The 13,614-nt window shown below is 43.1% G+C and overlaps 1 protein-coding gene across 2 annotated transcripts; it reads right to left on the bottom strand.

Moving 5' to 3' along the window:
* Positions 1-48: 48 nt before the first annotated feature.
* Positions 49-13,507, bottom strand: LOC125896175 (uncharacterized). Of its 2 annotated transcripts, XM_049588542.1 has the most exons (6): positions 13,379-13,507; positions 12,722-13,150; positions 8,674-8,843; positions 8,190-8,523; positions 5,072-8,096; positions 49-4,870 (listed from the first exon to the last, which is right to left on the bottom strand). In XM_049588542.1, the coding sequence occupies exons 2-6, from the start codon at positions 13,137-13,139 to the stop codon at positions 394-396; spliced, it is 8,424 nt and encodes a 2,807-aa protein (XP_049444499.1). In that variant the 5' UTR covers positions 13,140-13,150; positions 13,379-13,507; the 3' UTR covers positions 49-393. The 2 variants fall into 2 exon arrangements, with proteins under 2 accessions (XP_049444499.1, XP_049444498.1); XM_049588541.1 differs by having other exon boundaries at positions 49-8,096.
* Between the last annotated feature and the right edge of the window lie 107 nt (positions 13,508-13,614).

Below are 13,614 nucleotides of genomic sequence, written 5' to 3' on the forward strand. Positions count from 1 at the left end.
TCACGCTGTTGTCATTATTTAGATCTATCTACAAATGAAAGTTCAGTCTTATATTGTTCATCGATAAGATTTTATTAAGGTCTCTTTATATGTGTATTAATTATACATGACAAGATGATATGGATTCTTGTTGCAAAATGAATTACAGACAAACGTCTTTGTTATGGATGATTTACAGGAATAGGGCAAATCTGAAAGACAAATATAGTGCCCTCTACTCCTCTCTACAACAGTTACACACAATAAATTATTAGTATTTACATTTCATTTCAAGCTTAATACTTTAAAATATAATTTACAACATCTTATTCACTGGCCGCCTAAGATCAACGCAGTGCCAATCATTTGTTTGTTTTGTCAGTGTTAAGGATGCAGGGACTCTTTAAAAAAAAATCAGACTTCACTAATGTTCACGTTAGAGGAGTCGAAATAGACCGCCAGGTTTTGTGACGTAAGTGAAGAACTTGTTGATTCCTCTGTCTGTCTGCTCTGTTGCAGATAAGATCTGGTGCCTTCCAACCCTTGTGTCTTACTGCTCTGTGGAAACCTCCGTGACAGCCCTACTGCCTCATATGGTGGTGGTGGTGTTGCTGGAACAGGAGGTGGAGCCCTCTGTGGTGGTTCAGTATCTCCCATGTCATGCCTTCTGTAGCGAGGAATGTCGTACAGCAGATCTTTAGCTCCTCTCTCATCTACTGAAGTAGAGGAGAGACGTAATTGTGGTAGTGGCTGTTTGGCCAGGGGCTTGACATCCTCCTCAGACCTGCGATAGTTAAAACTGGTGTCATCAAATGCAGGAGATGCTCCCTTATCTAAATTTCTCTCTACTGTGTCCCACTTTTGTCTCTCCGTTGACATGGCTTTTAGGGCACTGAGGCCTTTCCTTTTATTTGTGTCCTCAGATAAAGCCCTCAGAAGCTCACTTGTGCTGCTGGGTGGGCTGTCAAACTTGTCAAGAGCTCTGCTGGATGCAAGAGAAACGCCACTGGCACTAAGAGATGAGTGTTTATGCGTCAGTGTCACATATGCCTTCCCTTTGTCTTGTTTTATGTTATCATCACTTTCACTGCTGGAGGAGTCAGGTGGGGGACATTCTGGCTTTGCAGGTGGAGGCTGCTGTGGAGATGATACGCCTACATCCGGATGTCTCCTTGGACCAGGAAGGGAATGGTCAGGAAGCTGACGGCCAACACCAGTCCACCTTATCTCAGGTGGAACGTCTAAATCTGTGGTGCTTCTGGACTGCTCAAGCCTTTTCTTTACTACATCATCAAAGCTCATACTGGGAACTCTCTTTGGGGAAAGAGACGCATCTCTGTCTCCCACACTGTGAAATGGACCTCCTTGTGTAACAGTTACTATTTCAGTCCCTGTATATCTTTGTTTTGTGTGGTCTATAGTTTGATCCATGCCACTGGGGGTGAAAGAATTACCCAGAGGCGTTGACGGTTTCATAATTAAACGCTTATATGTGATTAGATGGTCGTTGTCTATCATTCCTGACATATTGGATGGATATCTGCTTTGGTTTGCAGTGGTTTGTGTCACCTCATTTTCACTCTCACTGCTGGAGGAATTACTTGGCTCTGGTGATGGCGCCTTGATATCCAGACGCCTCTTTACACGTGGGACTCCGAGACTTAGGTCAGGAACACTATGGGCTATCGTCTCATCCTCACTACTGCTGCTGGAGGATGATTCCCTTTGTAACGGTGCTCTGATATCCAAAGTCCTCTTGACATGGGGGATATTGGTGAGACTCAAATGGGGGTGGACTGAAGGAGACTCCTCTGATGTTTGGCCTCTGAGCTCTGTCCCAGCCTTCCTCTGCACTTTGTTTTTGGTGGTTACAGATGATTCTGTGTGTATGATTCCTTGAATTCCAACTCCCTCTCTCTTTTGTCTTGTTTTGCTGCTTTTGCTCCCAGTCCCACTTTCACTGCTGGAAGACGAGGGGGAGTCAGGTGGAGGTGATGAGGGCAGATTTGGTGGTTCACGTGTTTGCGATGTGATTTCAAGACGCTTTCTGAATCGGGAGATGCCAAGATCCATTGTTGCCCATCGTGACTGGAGTTCTGGGTTTATCTCTGGCGGTCTGCTGATGTTGTCACCTGTTTTTACCCCCACATCATCTGTAACAACTGTATACTTTTCTAATTTGATATTGTGGTCTGCCTTTGGGCGGTGAGAATTGTTTATCAGTGGGGTCTTTGGTGTTGTAATGAACTCCTTTTCCATGGTCTTTAATGGGGCAGATACTCCCAGTCCTGCTTTAGCTTGGTCTCTGAGCTCATCCTCACTGTTGCTTCTGGAAGAGTATGATTCAGATTGTCGAGAGCTTGGAGACACACTACTAAGAACCAGATCTGGTTGTGCTGATGGTGCTTTGATATTCAAACGCCTCTTGACAGGAGGGACGTTCACTTTCAAGTCCGGCATCTTTCCTTCTGGTCTATGACTTGTAATCCCCACATCTGTTTTAGGTGGGTTTGTAGTCCCACTTTCACTCTCATCACTGCTGGAAGATGACTCAGATGGAGGTGAACGTGCCCTGATATCCAGGCGCCTTTTGACATGGAGGTCACTGTTGAGATCCAGTGTAGGCCATCTTGAATCTGGTTTTACTGTTGGTGGGGGGTATCTTAAATTTTCAATACTCTTCTCTTGCTCATCTGAGCTGCCTGATGAGTGACCTGGACTAATTTTGATAGCTTCCTCTCTCTTTCCTTCCATTGTATGATTTGTACTTCCACCACTTAATAATGAATCAGGAGGTGGTGATGGGGCTTTAATGTCTAAACGCCTCTTGATGCGAGTAATATTACCGAGATCTACGGTTGGCCACTGTGTTTCTGGATCACGACTCACTGTTTGAGATTCTTGAAATGGAGGCCCTACAACTCCCACCACCCCTGGCCTCGCTGTCTTTGTGGAGAGTGTTGTTTCATCCTCGCTGTCACTACTAGAAGATGAATCAGAGACTGGTGATGGTGCTTTGATATCTAGACGCCTCTTGATGCGCAAATTATGCTCGAGATCAAGAGCAGGCCACTGTGATTCTGGATCCTGATTTATTGTTTGAGATTTTTGTAATGGAAGCTCAGCAAAGGTTATCTTCCCTGGCCTCTCTGTGTGGTGTGTTGTTTCATCCTCACTGTCACTACTTGAAGATGAGTCAGTGTCAGGTGATGGTGCTTTGACATCTAGACGCCTCTTGACATGTTTCGTATGCTCAAGATCTAGGAGAGGCCATTGTGTTTGTGGGTCATAACGTACAGTTTGAGATATTTCAGTTGGAGACCTTGCCATGTGTGTCTCTCCTTGCTCCCCTTTCTTAACTTGGTATGTTGTTTCATCCTCACTGTCACTACTTGAAGATGAATCAGAACTTGGTGGGGGTGCTTTGATATCTAGGCGCCTTTTGACACGCATAGTATGCTCAAGATCTACGACAGGCCACTGTGTGTCTGGATCACGACTTTCTGCTTGAGATCCTTGAGATGGATGTCTTGAAATGTGTACCTTCCTTTGTTCACATTTTTCCACTATCTCACAACTAGAGGGTGGCTCAAAAGGGGGTGATGGTGCTTTGATATCTAGACGCCTCTTAATACGAGGAATATGCTCAAGATCTATGGAAGGAAACATTGTGCCAGGGTCATGACTTCCTGTTTGAGATTTCTCAAATGAAGGCACTGCAAAGTCCACCCCTGTTGGTGTCTGCTTTTTATTATGGCCTGATGTTTCATCCTCACTGTCACTACTGGAAGATGAGTCAGAGTCAGGTGATGATGCTTTGATATCTAGACGTCTCTTGATGTGTTTAGTGTGCTGAAGATCAAGGAGAGGCCACTGGGTTTGTGGGTTATAATGTGCAGTTTCAGGTACTTTACTTGGTATCCATGCCATGTTCATCTGCCCTTGTTCCTGCATGTTTATATGGTTGATTGTTTCCTCCTCACTGTCACTACTAGAAGATGCGTTAGTTGGCGGTGGTGGTGCTTTGATATCCAGACGCCTCTTGATGTGCATTGTCTGCTCAAGATCAAGGGCAGGCCACCTTGTGTCTGGATCATGACTCTCTGTTCGAGATTCTTGAAATGGAAGTCCTGTAATCTCCACCTTTCCAGTCCTCTGTATGTGGTGTGTTGTTTCATCCTCACTGTCACTACTAGAAGACGAATCAGGTGGTGGTGATGGTGCTTTGATATCTAGACGCCTCCTAATGTGAGGAATACGCTCAAGATCTATGGAAGGAAACATCAAGCCTGGATCATGACTTTCTGTTTGAGATTCTTGCAATGGAAGTCCTGCAATCTCCACCTTTCCTGGCATCTCTGTGTGGTGTGTCGTTTCATCCTCACTGTCAGTACTAGAAGATGAATTAGGTGGTGGTGATGGTGCTTTGATATCTAGACGCCTCTTGATGTGAGGAATATGTTCAAGATCAAGGGCAGGCCACCTTGTGTCTGGATCACGACTCTCTGTTTGAGATTCTTTAAATGAAAGTCCTGTGATCCCCACCTTTCCAGGCCTCTGTATGTGGTGTGTTGTTTCATCCTCACTGTCACTACTAGAAGATGAGTCAGAGTCAGGTGATGGTACTTTGACATCTAGACGCCTCTTGATGTGTTTAGTATGCTGAAGATCAAGGAGAGGCCATTGTGTTTGTGGGTTATTACGTCCTGTGTCAGATACTTTACTTGGAGGACTTGCCATGTTCATCTGTCCTTGCTTGTGCTTGTTCATATGGTTGATTGTTTCATTCTCACTGTCGCTACTAGAAGATGAATCAGGTGGTGGTGATGATGCTTTGATATCTAGACGCCTCTTAATGCGAGGAATATGCTCAAGATCAAGGGCAGGCCACCTTGTGTCTGGATCATGATTTCCTGTTTGAGATTCTTGCAATGGAAGTCCTGCAATCTCCACCTTTCCTGGCATCTCTGTGTGGTGCGTCATTTCATCCTCACTGTCAGTACTAGAAGATGAATCAGGTGGTGGTGATGGTGCTTTGATATCTAGACGCCTCTTGATGCGAGGAATATGTTCAAGATCAAGGGCAGGCCACCTTGTGTCTGGATCACGACTCTCTGTTTGAGATTCTTTAAATGAAAGTCCTGTGATCCCCACCTTTCCAGGCCTCTGTATGTGGTGTGTTGTTTCATCCTCATGGTCACTACTAGAAGATGAGTCAGAGTCAGGTGATGGTACTTTGACATCTAGACGCCTCTTGATGTGTTTAGTATGCTGAAGATCAAGGAGAGGCCATTGTGTTTGTGGGTTATAACGTGCTGTGTCAGGTACTTTACTTGGAAGCCTTGCCATGTTCATCTGTACTTGCTCCTGCTTGGTGATATGGTTTACCGTTTCACCCTCACTGTCACTACTAGAAGATGAATCAGGTGGTGGTGGTGGTGCTTTGATATCTAGATGCCTCTTGATGTGCATTGTCTGCTGAAGATCAAGGGCAGGCCACTTTGTGTCTGGATTATGACTTTTTGTTTGAGATTCTTGAAATGGAAGTCCTGTGATCTCCACCTTCCCAGGCCTCTGTGTGTGGTGTGTTGTTTCATCTTCACTGTCACTACTGGAAGACGAATCAGGTGGTGGTGATGGTGCTTTGATATCTAGACGTCTCTTAATGTGGGGAATGTGCTCAAGATCTATGGAAGGAAACAATGTGCTTGGATCATGACTTCCTGTTTGAGATTCTTGCAATGGAAGTCCTGCAATCTCCACCTTCCCTGGCATCTCTGTGTGGTGTGTTGTTTCATCCTCACTGTCAGTACTAGAAGATGAGTCAGAGTCAGGGGACGGTGCTTTGATATCTAGACGCCTCTTGATGTGTTTAGTATGCTGAAGATCAAGGAGAGGCCATTGTGTTTGTGGGTTATAACGTGCTGTGTCAGATACTTTACTTGGAGGCCTTGCCATGTTCATCTGCTCTTGCTCCTGCCTCTTAATATGTTTCGTTGTTTCATCCTCACTGTTGCTACTAGAAGATGAATCAGGTGATGGTGTTTTGATATCTAGACGCCTCTTGATGTGAGGAATATGCTCCAGATCTAGGGCAGGCCATTGTGTATCTGAATCACAACTTGCTGTTTGAGATACTTTAATAGGAAGCCTTATCATTTGCATCTCTCCTTGCTTCTGCTTCTGCTCCATTGTTTTATTTGCACTCTCATCACTAGAAGAATCAATAGGTGGCAATGGGGCCCGCCTCTTAATGGTAGTAGCAGGGGCAGGATCTAGAGCAGGACATTGTGGCTTCATGGCATCATGGGTTACAGATTGCCCTGCTATGTTCACCTCTCCTTGTTCCTGCTTCTTTGTGTGATTTGTTGTTTCATCCGTACTCTCATCACTAGAGGATGAATCAGAAGCTGGTAACGGGGTTTTGATATCTACATGTCTCTTAATTTGGGGGATACATATGCGATCCCGGTCAGTTGACAGTCTTTCTGCCTTCTTGATTTTGATGCCCTCATTCAATCTGCCAATACTGTGTTCCACCTTTAGGTCTTTGATTTCTGCTTCACTCTCACTGCTTGAAGAGGATGGATAAGCAGCAGAGGGTGAAGGTGCTCCAGTGTCCAGACTCTTACTGTGACTGGTAACAACCAAACTGGGTACTTGCCCTTTTTTAACTGTGTAGTCCTCCACATCACTGTCACTGGAATGAAAGGAAAAGGAATCCTCTGGTCTCACTACAGGCCTTTGCTTGTCGTAACTGTAATCAACCTGATTAAATCGCACTGTAGGCCTGATAGAGTCTACACTGTGGATCTGCTGTTCAAAACTAACACCCTGTTTAAGGCTAGCGTTAGTGACCTCAGGGTTATTGTGCTTCCTTTCTTTATCCTCCTCCTCCTCCTCCTCTTGGTCTGAGTTCACAGTGTACTGTGTGGGCTCATCCTCACTGACATGTGAGCTAGAGCTGGACGAATAATCTGTCCTCTGTTTATCAGAAATGGGCACCAAAATCAGTTTTGAATCATTAAAAGAACCGCGCACACTGCTGGACCTTGCAGACGAACTATGAAGAGAATCACTAAACTCAAATTGTTCTTCATTCTCCTGCCACAGTTCAGGGTCTGTAATGTTGGTGTTGTTTGTATGTGGTGACCAATCTGCAAAGGGCTCTGAAGAAAATCCAGGAAGTTTACTTGTGCCCTCTACAGAAATTTGTGACACCTCTACTCTGACATCTGTTGAGGAGTCCTCTGCCAGCTGATGAGACTTTGTTGCTGCTTTCTGAGTCATTTGGTCCTCATTGAATACTTTGTCAGATCGTGAAGAATCTGAGCAAGAAGACAAGCTTCTCCTCTTCTCCTGCTCAACAGGGTCTGGGATGTGTTCAAACTCTATGCTGTGTGTGTGGCCTCCTGAGAGTACTGTGCCATCTCTCTGGTTATCCTCTGTTATACTCAGTCGTACGCTGTTTTCACTTCCTGAATCTCTAGTTGTATTTGTATTGCGTACTTCACATTCAATCACTGCTTCATTGTTGATGGTTTCCTGATTGTCACCGGCTACGGTATCATAATACTGTACATTTCTGTCTTCTCTATAGTCTACAGTGCTAAATGTGACTCTTCTTTCCCTGTGAGCTCCTATTTGTTGTGGTTCTTCACCATCGCAGTAGGCCTCATTGTCATATTGTCTTTGTTCTACAGATGAGACAGAGTGGGTCGCAGAGGTACTTTTCTTCTTGGTGATCCTTCCCCAAAGTACATCAATACAAGGTCTTGCTAGGACTCCTAGGATAAAGGCTATCAGAAATGTGATGAAAACAGACAGACACACAGCCAGAGCCAAGTTAGACTGCGTAGCTCTCGGATTCCTTTCTTGACCTATCCTGTCTGGGGTGTCCTGTGGGATGATCTCTTGGCTGGTTCTGGGTAAACTTCTAGTTTTTCTTCTTGCACCTCCTATTTTACTGATTTGAAGGTTAAAAACAGACATAACTTCGTGTTCTTCAGACACACACACATATAGTCCTGCGTCTCTCTCTGTGACGTCACTGATGAGCAGACCAGCCTGAGGTTGGCTCACGGATGCTTGACCACTGGGTGTCCACCATGTTGAATCTACAACAAAGACATCATTAACATGCAGTTAGATTAACCTACATTTGAGATACTATATTCAAGTTATTTTGCACTTTTTTTGGACTGTGTTACCTTGTGTAGAGCAAGACAGCAGTATTTCTGAGCCACTATAGACAGTCACATCTCGGTGGACCTCTGGCCCATCCTCAGCACTAAAACAGTTAAGGTCATGCTCCTCCACCTGTAGCAGGTCTCTGCCAGAGATGATGGAGGGGGTAGCACACACCACGCTCCAAGCCTGCAGGCCTCTGCCGCTGTCATATGCCATCCGCCTTCTTAAACTGCGCATACTGCAATCACACTGCCAACTGTTCCCACCCAGCTGAACATCAGCTCCAATGTTACGGAGAGAGAAGTACGTCAAAGGATGGAGGCTGGTCAACATGTTGAAGCTCAGATCGAGAACCTTTGAGGGGGACACAGTATGGACATAGATCACATGTTGAGACGTGTAATGTGACTGCTAATACAATTTAAAGTTTCCAAATTAAAAGCTACATTATTACTTAATACTCTGTGCATGCTTTTGACAAGTTAGATTCAAAATCAGTGTTACCTGGAGCTGGGCTAAATCCTGGAACATCTGTGGATGGAGACTTGTGATGAGGTTATGTTGTAGGTGTAGCTCTTTTAGCTGTCGAAGGTGGCTCAGGTCTCCTGGACGTAGAGTTGAGATCCTGTTGAAGGAGAGCTGCAGAACCTGTAAGGACTCACTGCCCTCCAGTCCTGGATGACAGAAACAAGAGCTGTAATTAGAACTCAACAATAACCATGATGGTGTTGCACTAAAAAGGAACAAGGAATGTTGTGTATATTATAGGTTTTTTAATAAAAGGCGAAGTCCCTCCCCTTTTGGTGGACAACCATGGTAACCTGATTTCAGAAAAAATAGTGGTAAATGGCAGGAGGCAAATAATTTTTTGATCCTGTTTGAATAGTGCCATGAATTACACATACGTTTGTCAATTTTAAAGATAATTTTGCGAGTCAAGAAAGTAACAGTTTGTTATAAAACTGCTAATTAGAAAGACTACACAAGCTCCATAAGTGACGTCATACCATCTTCTCTCAGTGAAGCTATGATGCCTGTCTTTTGTACTGGATATACTTAAGTGAACAATGGGTCTTGCTCGTTCTTTGGCGTCTGAGCTGATAAAACGACCGGGAGTCGCTCCATAAAACACATCAGGTAAGATAACGATATTTTTGTGCATGGACATAGCTAAGTTACCATAATAGCTAGGTGACATATATTGTGGGAGACGAGAAACGTAGTTCACTGAATGTATTCAAGGCCTCTCAAACTGAGAAAAGCGATTTAAATCTGTGATGTTACCACAGTGTGAAGTGTATAGGGCAAGTGGGAACTTGCGGGAGGGGCCAGCAGGAGAAACACTACTGTGCATATTCAGTAGGCCGCATACCACGGAAGTAAAGCCAGAAGCTAGAAAACTTTTTTGGCACATACGCCAGGCGAGCAACTCCATTGGAATGAAAAGGCACCATCTTGGGGGCCGGTGTGTAGTTATTATAAAAATCTATGGTGTATTTACATACAACTATGACAAACCAACAACAAACTGCTATTTTTTTGACTTGCAAAATAACTTAAAATTGCAAAACACAAGTGTAATTCATAGCACAATTCAAACAGGATCAAAATATTCTTTGTCTCTTGCCATTTGCTAGCGCACATACCATAAAACTTCAATTAAAAGCCTAGTCTCTTTTACTAGTCCAGTGTGGCTACACATTTTGACAAGTTGGTTTGTCCCTTCTCGTCTCAGTCCTGTACTGCTTTACATTCTTCACTGTGATTTGCAAGGTCAAAAACTGTTAATTGTTAACTACAAGTTGATGTGTTTGCAGTACTGCACTCTTTTCAATGCTGAGATGTAATAATATCACCTAAAGGTATTTCGCGTGCTCTTGCTCTGGATATCTCGGTAGTGAGTAGTGTAAAATGTCCAAATCGATGAACACTTCTTTCCTGGAGTATGGATCCAAATTCTTCTGGATTATTTTCACTGTGAAAACTCTCACAATATCCCTAATTAGCGGCTAGGGTTTTTTTTCCTGTGGTGCTCATTCCTTTCTGTCTCCTCCTTTTCACTAGCCTGAGACAATCTCCCTGAGACTGCTGGGCTGAAGTAAGGCACTGTGGGTCTGTGCTTCATTAGAGAGGCACTGAGGGTGCTGTGAGCTGAATACCAAACAGGAACCAAGTCTATGACTGTCAACACAGCTCTTGCTAAGTAAATGGGCTGTTCACACATGCCTTTAAAGGAACCATAGTGAATGCATTTCTCTGAGACACATATGTTCAGCCGAGCAGCAGGGTTTATAGAATAACATGATTCGGAGGGAGGCTCAAAAGTTGAACTGCTTGTTTACACCTTTCTTTGAGCCACTGGAATGTCAGTAAAAGCTGTGACTGACTGAAGGGTGTACAGTGTCATTATCTTGGGAAGTTTAATCATTTCTGAGTGGAGCAAAGTACTAAAGATAAGGGCTATCAATGAGGGGGTTTGTTTATATGTGAGACTCAAATGAAAGGACAGTAAGTGCAACGTGCACAGCTCATAGACTTATTTTCCCATATGGATAAATTAGCAGACCTCAGACTGGGGCTGGATGATATGGAGACAATCAAAAATCACAATATTTTTGACCAAATATCTTAATTTCAATACTACAGTGATATGATATGGTTGACTATTGGTGCTTTCATTAAGACATTTATTTACACAATGGATTCTTGATAAGCAATGATCCATCATGCGGTAAAGGCAGACTGGTAATTAAATCACTTCACTGTTACGCCTATACTCAAAATCTAAGACGATATCTCATTTCATATCATCATATCAATATATTGCCCGGCCCTACCTAGGTACATGTTTTTATACAGAATTTGGCAAACAATATGCCTATGAGTGGTGGCCCTACCTCTCAGGTCTGACTCATGGAAATTTCTCAACAACACTCCGGAGGGCAATTAGTGTCAACTTGGCAACTTCACTATCAGATGCATAGGCTTTCATCACCAGCACACAAAAACATTTTTTTTTCCATGTGTAATTTTCCTGATTAAATTCACAACATGGTAAATGGGACAGGAAAGATCACTACAACATTCTGCTACACAGAATTAGAGTCATCTTCTTGCCCCTGATCTTTGATTTTACCTTTAAGGCCTGGGATGTTTAATCAGTTGAGTCAAAGACTCTAACCTCACACACATCTGAGCGGTAAATAGATCATGTTTTATTTGAAAGGGGATCACAAGACAAAAAAGCTTGTAGCCACTGAAAAACAAGGATAGAAGCTCACAGATATACTAAACCACTCACACTGCGCTTCACACGTCCTCCTCACATACACACAGCCAATATTTTCTAAGCATTTTGTAGTGATGTTCATCTTCATCAAGACTGAAATCTATTAAGTGTGTGTATGTCATTTTGTCTACCTCCTGTTTACACACTCTACTACCTTACATACTACAGCATGTACATCATGGGCACACACCCAGACAATGGACATTTCATGTAACCATTTAACTTCTGGACAAATGGGTGTGGTCTATAAATCATTACAAGATACTATGCATTACTGTGAACATAATAAGTTAAATTGAAGACTTTTTAAGACCTTTTTAATACCACCTTATATGAAATTCAAGACCAAACCTGCAATGGAAATACACAATATATATATGTGTGTGTGTGTGAGACACATGTGTAAGTACTCTCTCCAAGTGAACACACTGATGTCAGTTCAAAATGAACAGTAAGGAAACAAAATCTCATCCCTATAATAATAATGCTATTTATCATTGCAATATTCAGAGGAATACCCCGGGAAAAATGTATTTCTCTTAAGTCTGTCCAATGATTGTAAACAGTCATTAGGTCTGTCAGGCTGGAGATAATTTCACGGTAATGTGACCCAAAATATAAGACCCATTGAATCTGAATATTTAAGACTTTCTTAGGCCTTGGACTGAGAAAACGTAATTTAAGTCATTTTAAGACTATCTAAGGACCTGTAGACACCCTGTGCTCATATCGGTTGGCATTTCTATTGATGTTGAGATTTTGTGATTATAATGTTTTGGATTACTCAGTTCTACAGCTTTACTTACTGTACATATGTGTTGACACCAGTGTTGGAAAGAACATTTACTTAATTAATACTTTAAGTACAGCAGAGGTAATTGTACTTGAGTGCTTGTATTTGAGGCTCCATTACATTTCTACATCAGTTGAAAAGCCATTATCAGATCAAGATTTTTCGTACAAAACATATGTTCAGTTTATAAAATGACAAATTGTTATTGATTAAACTATCCAGCCATATCTTAAGTAATTAAAATCCCCCCACTGTGACCAAACAAGGGCATTATTGTGCTGCTTATATGTAAACACATCAATAATGATCATGTAATAATATTAACAGGGCCAATAATGCCCAATGAGTACTTTTACTTCTGCCATTACTGCTTTGTTGTGTTATATCTTTTCTTTATTAAATGTGCTGCTGTACGTGTGCTGTGACTGTGTTTTATATATGTGGTTTATTACCATATCACACTGACTCACCCTGTGGGAGTTGCTCAAGCTGATTCCTCTCAACAGATAGCAGCTGCAGGGTGGGGGCCCAAGATACACATCCCGGTCTGCTCTGAGGTCTCAGGCGATGTACATGTCTACCTGTGATGCTTCTCTCCATGCAGAGAGACAAGCGTGTGATACTGTTGTTTCCCAGCCACACATTCCTGAGGCTGCGATGTGGTCGGTAGAGTGTTACAGAGTCAAGGAGGTTATGAGACAGGTCTAAATCGGTGACAGAGTCTTGGATTTGTTGAGGCACAAAGGAAAGGCCAGCGGAGGAACAGTTCAGCAGGGGAGTGCTCTGACAGGTGCAGGACTCCGGACAGGCAGGTAGGGGAGAGGAGCAGTGGAGCCAAGAGACGAGGAGGAGCACAGCAGCCAGGAACGGGCCCTGGGCCACCGCCATCCCAACCTGACCTGAGAGTGTAGTTAAATCATGAATGACAGTTCAGAGGCTCACTCCAAAAGACAAAATAAGATCCATTTTTACCAGTAGGACTAAGTCTTTGTATAAGCTTTACTAAAATCACTAAATCCAATGCTACAAGACCAAATGCAAAACTTGTACCGCTCTTTATCACAGTAATGTAGATTAAAAGAAGTCCATAATATAAACGGCTAATTAATTAAAAACATCAAACTCACCTGTGTGTTCACTCTTTGCCGAGCTGACAGGAAACTTGTGACTGTCTTTACACACCCGGATGCTTCCAGCGTATCAACTCCGACTGTCTCCGGCAGTTCTGATCAAAGTCTGAACAGTATTTCGCTGCGTCGCACTTAACATGCACCTTCCCTAAAGATGCCATTCTGTGATTCATTCAATCATTTACATGTCTGGTTAATGTCTTACTGTGATTCTTTTCCTCTACATGTATGAT

This window comes from Epinephelus fuscoguttatus, linkage group LG10 (genome assembly GCF_011397635.1).
Source record: "Epinephelus fuscoguttatus linkage group LG10, E.fuscoguttatus.final_Chr_v1".
In the NCBI taxonomy this organism is placed as follows: Eukaryota; Metazoa; Chordata; class Actinopteri; order Perciformes; family Serranidae; genus Epinephelus; species Epinephelus fuscoguttatus.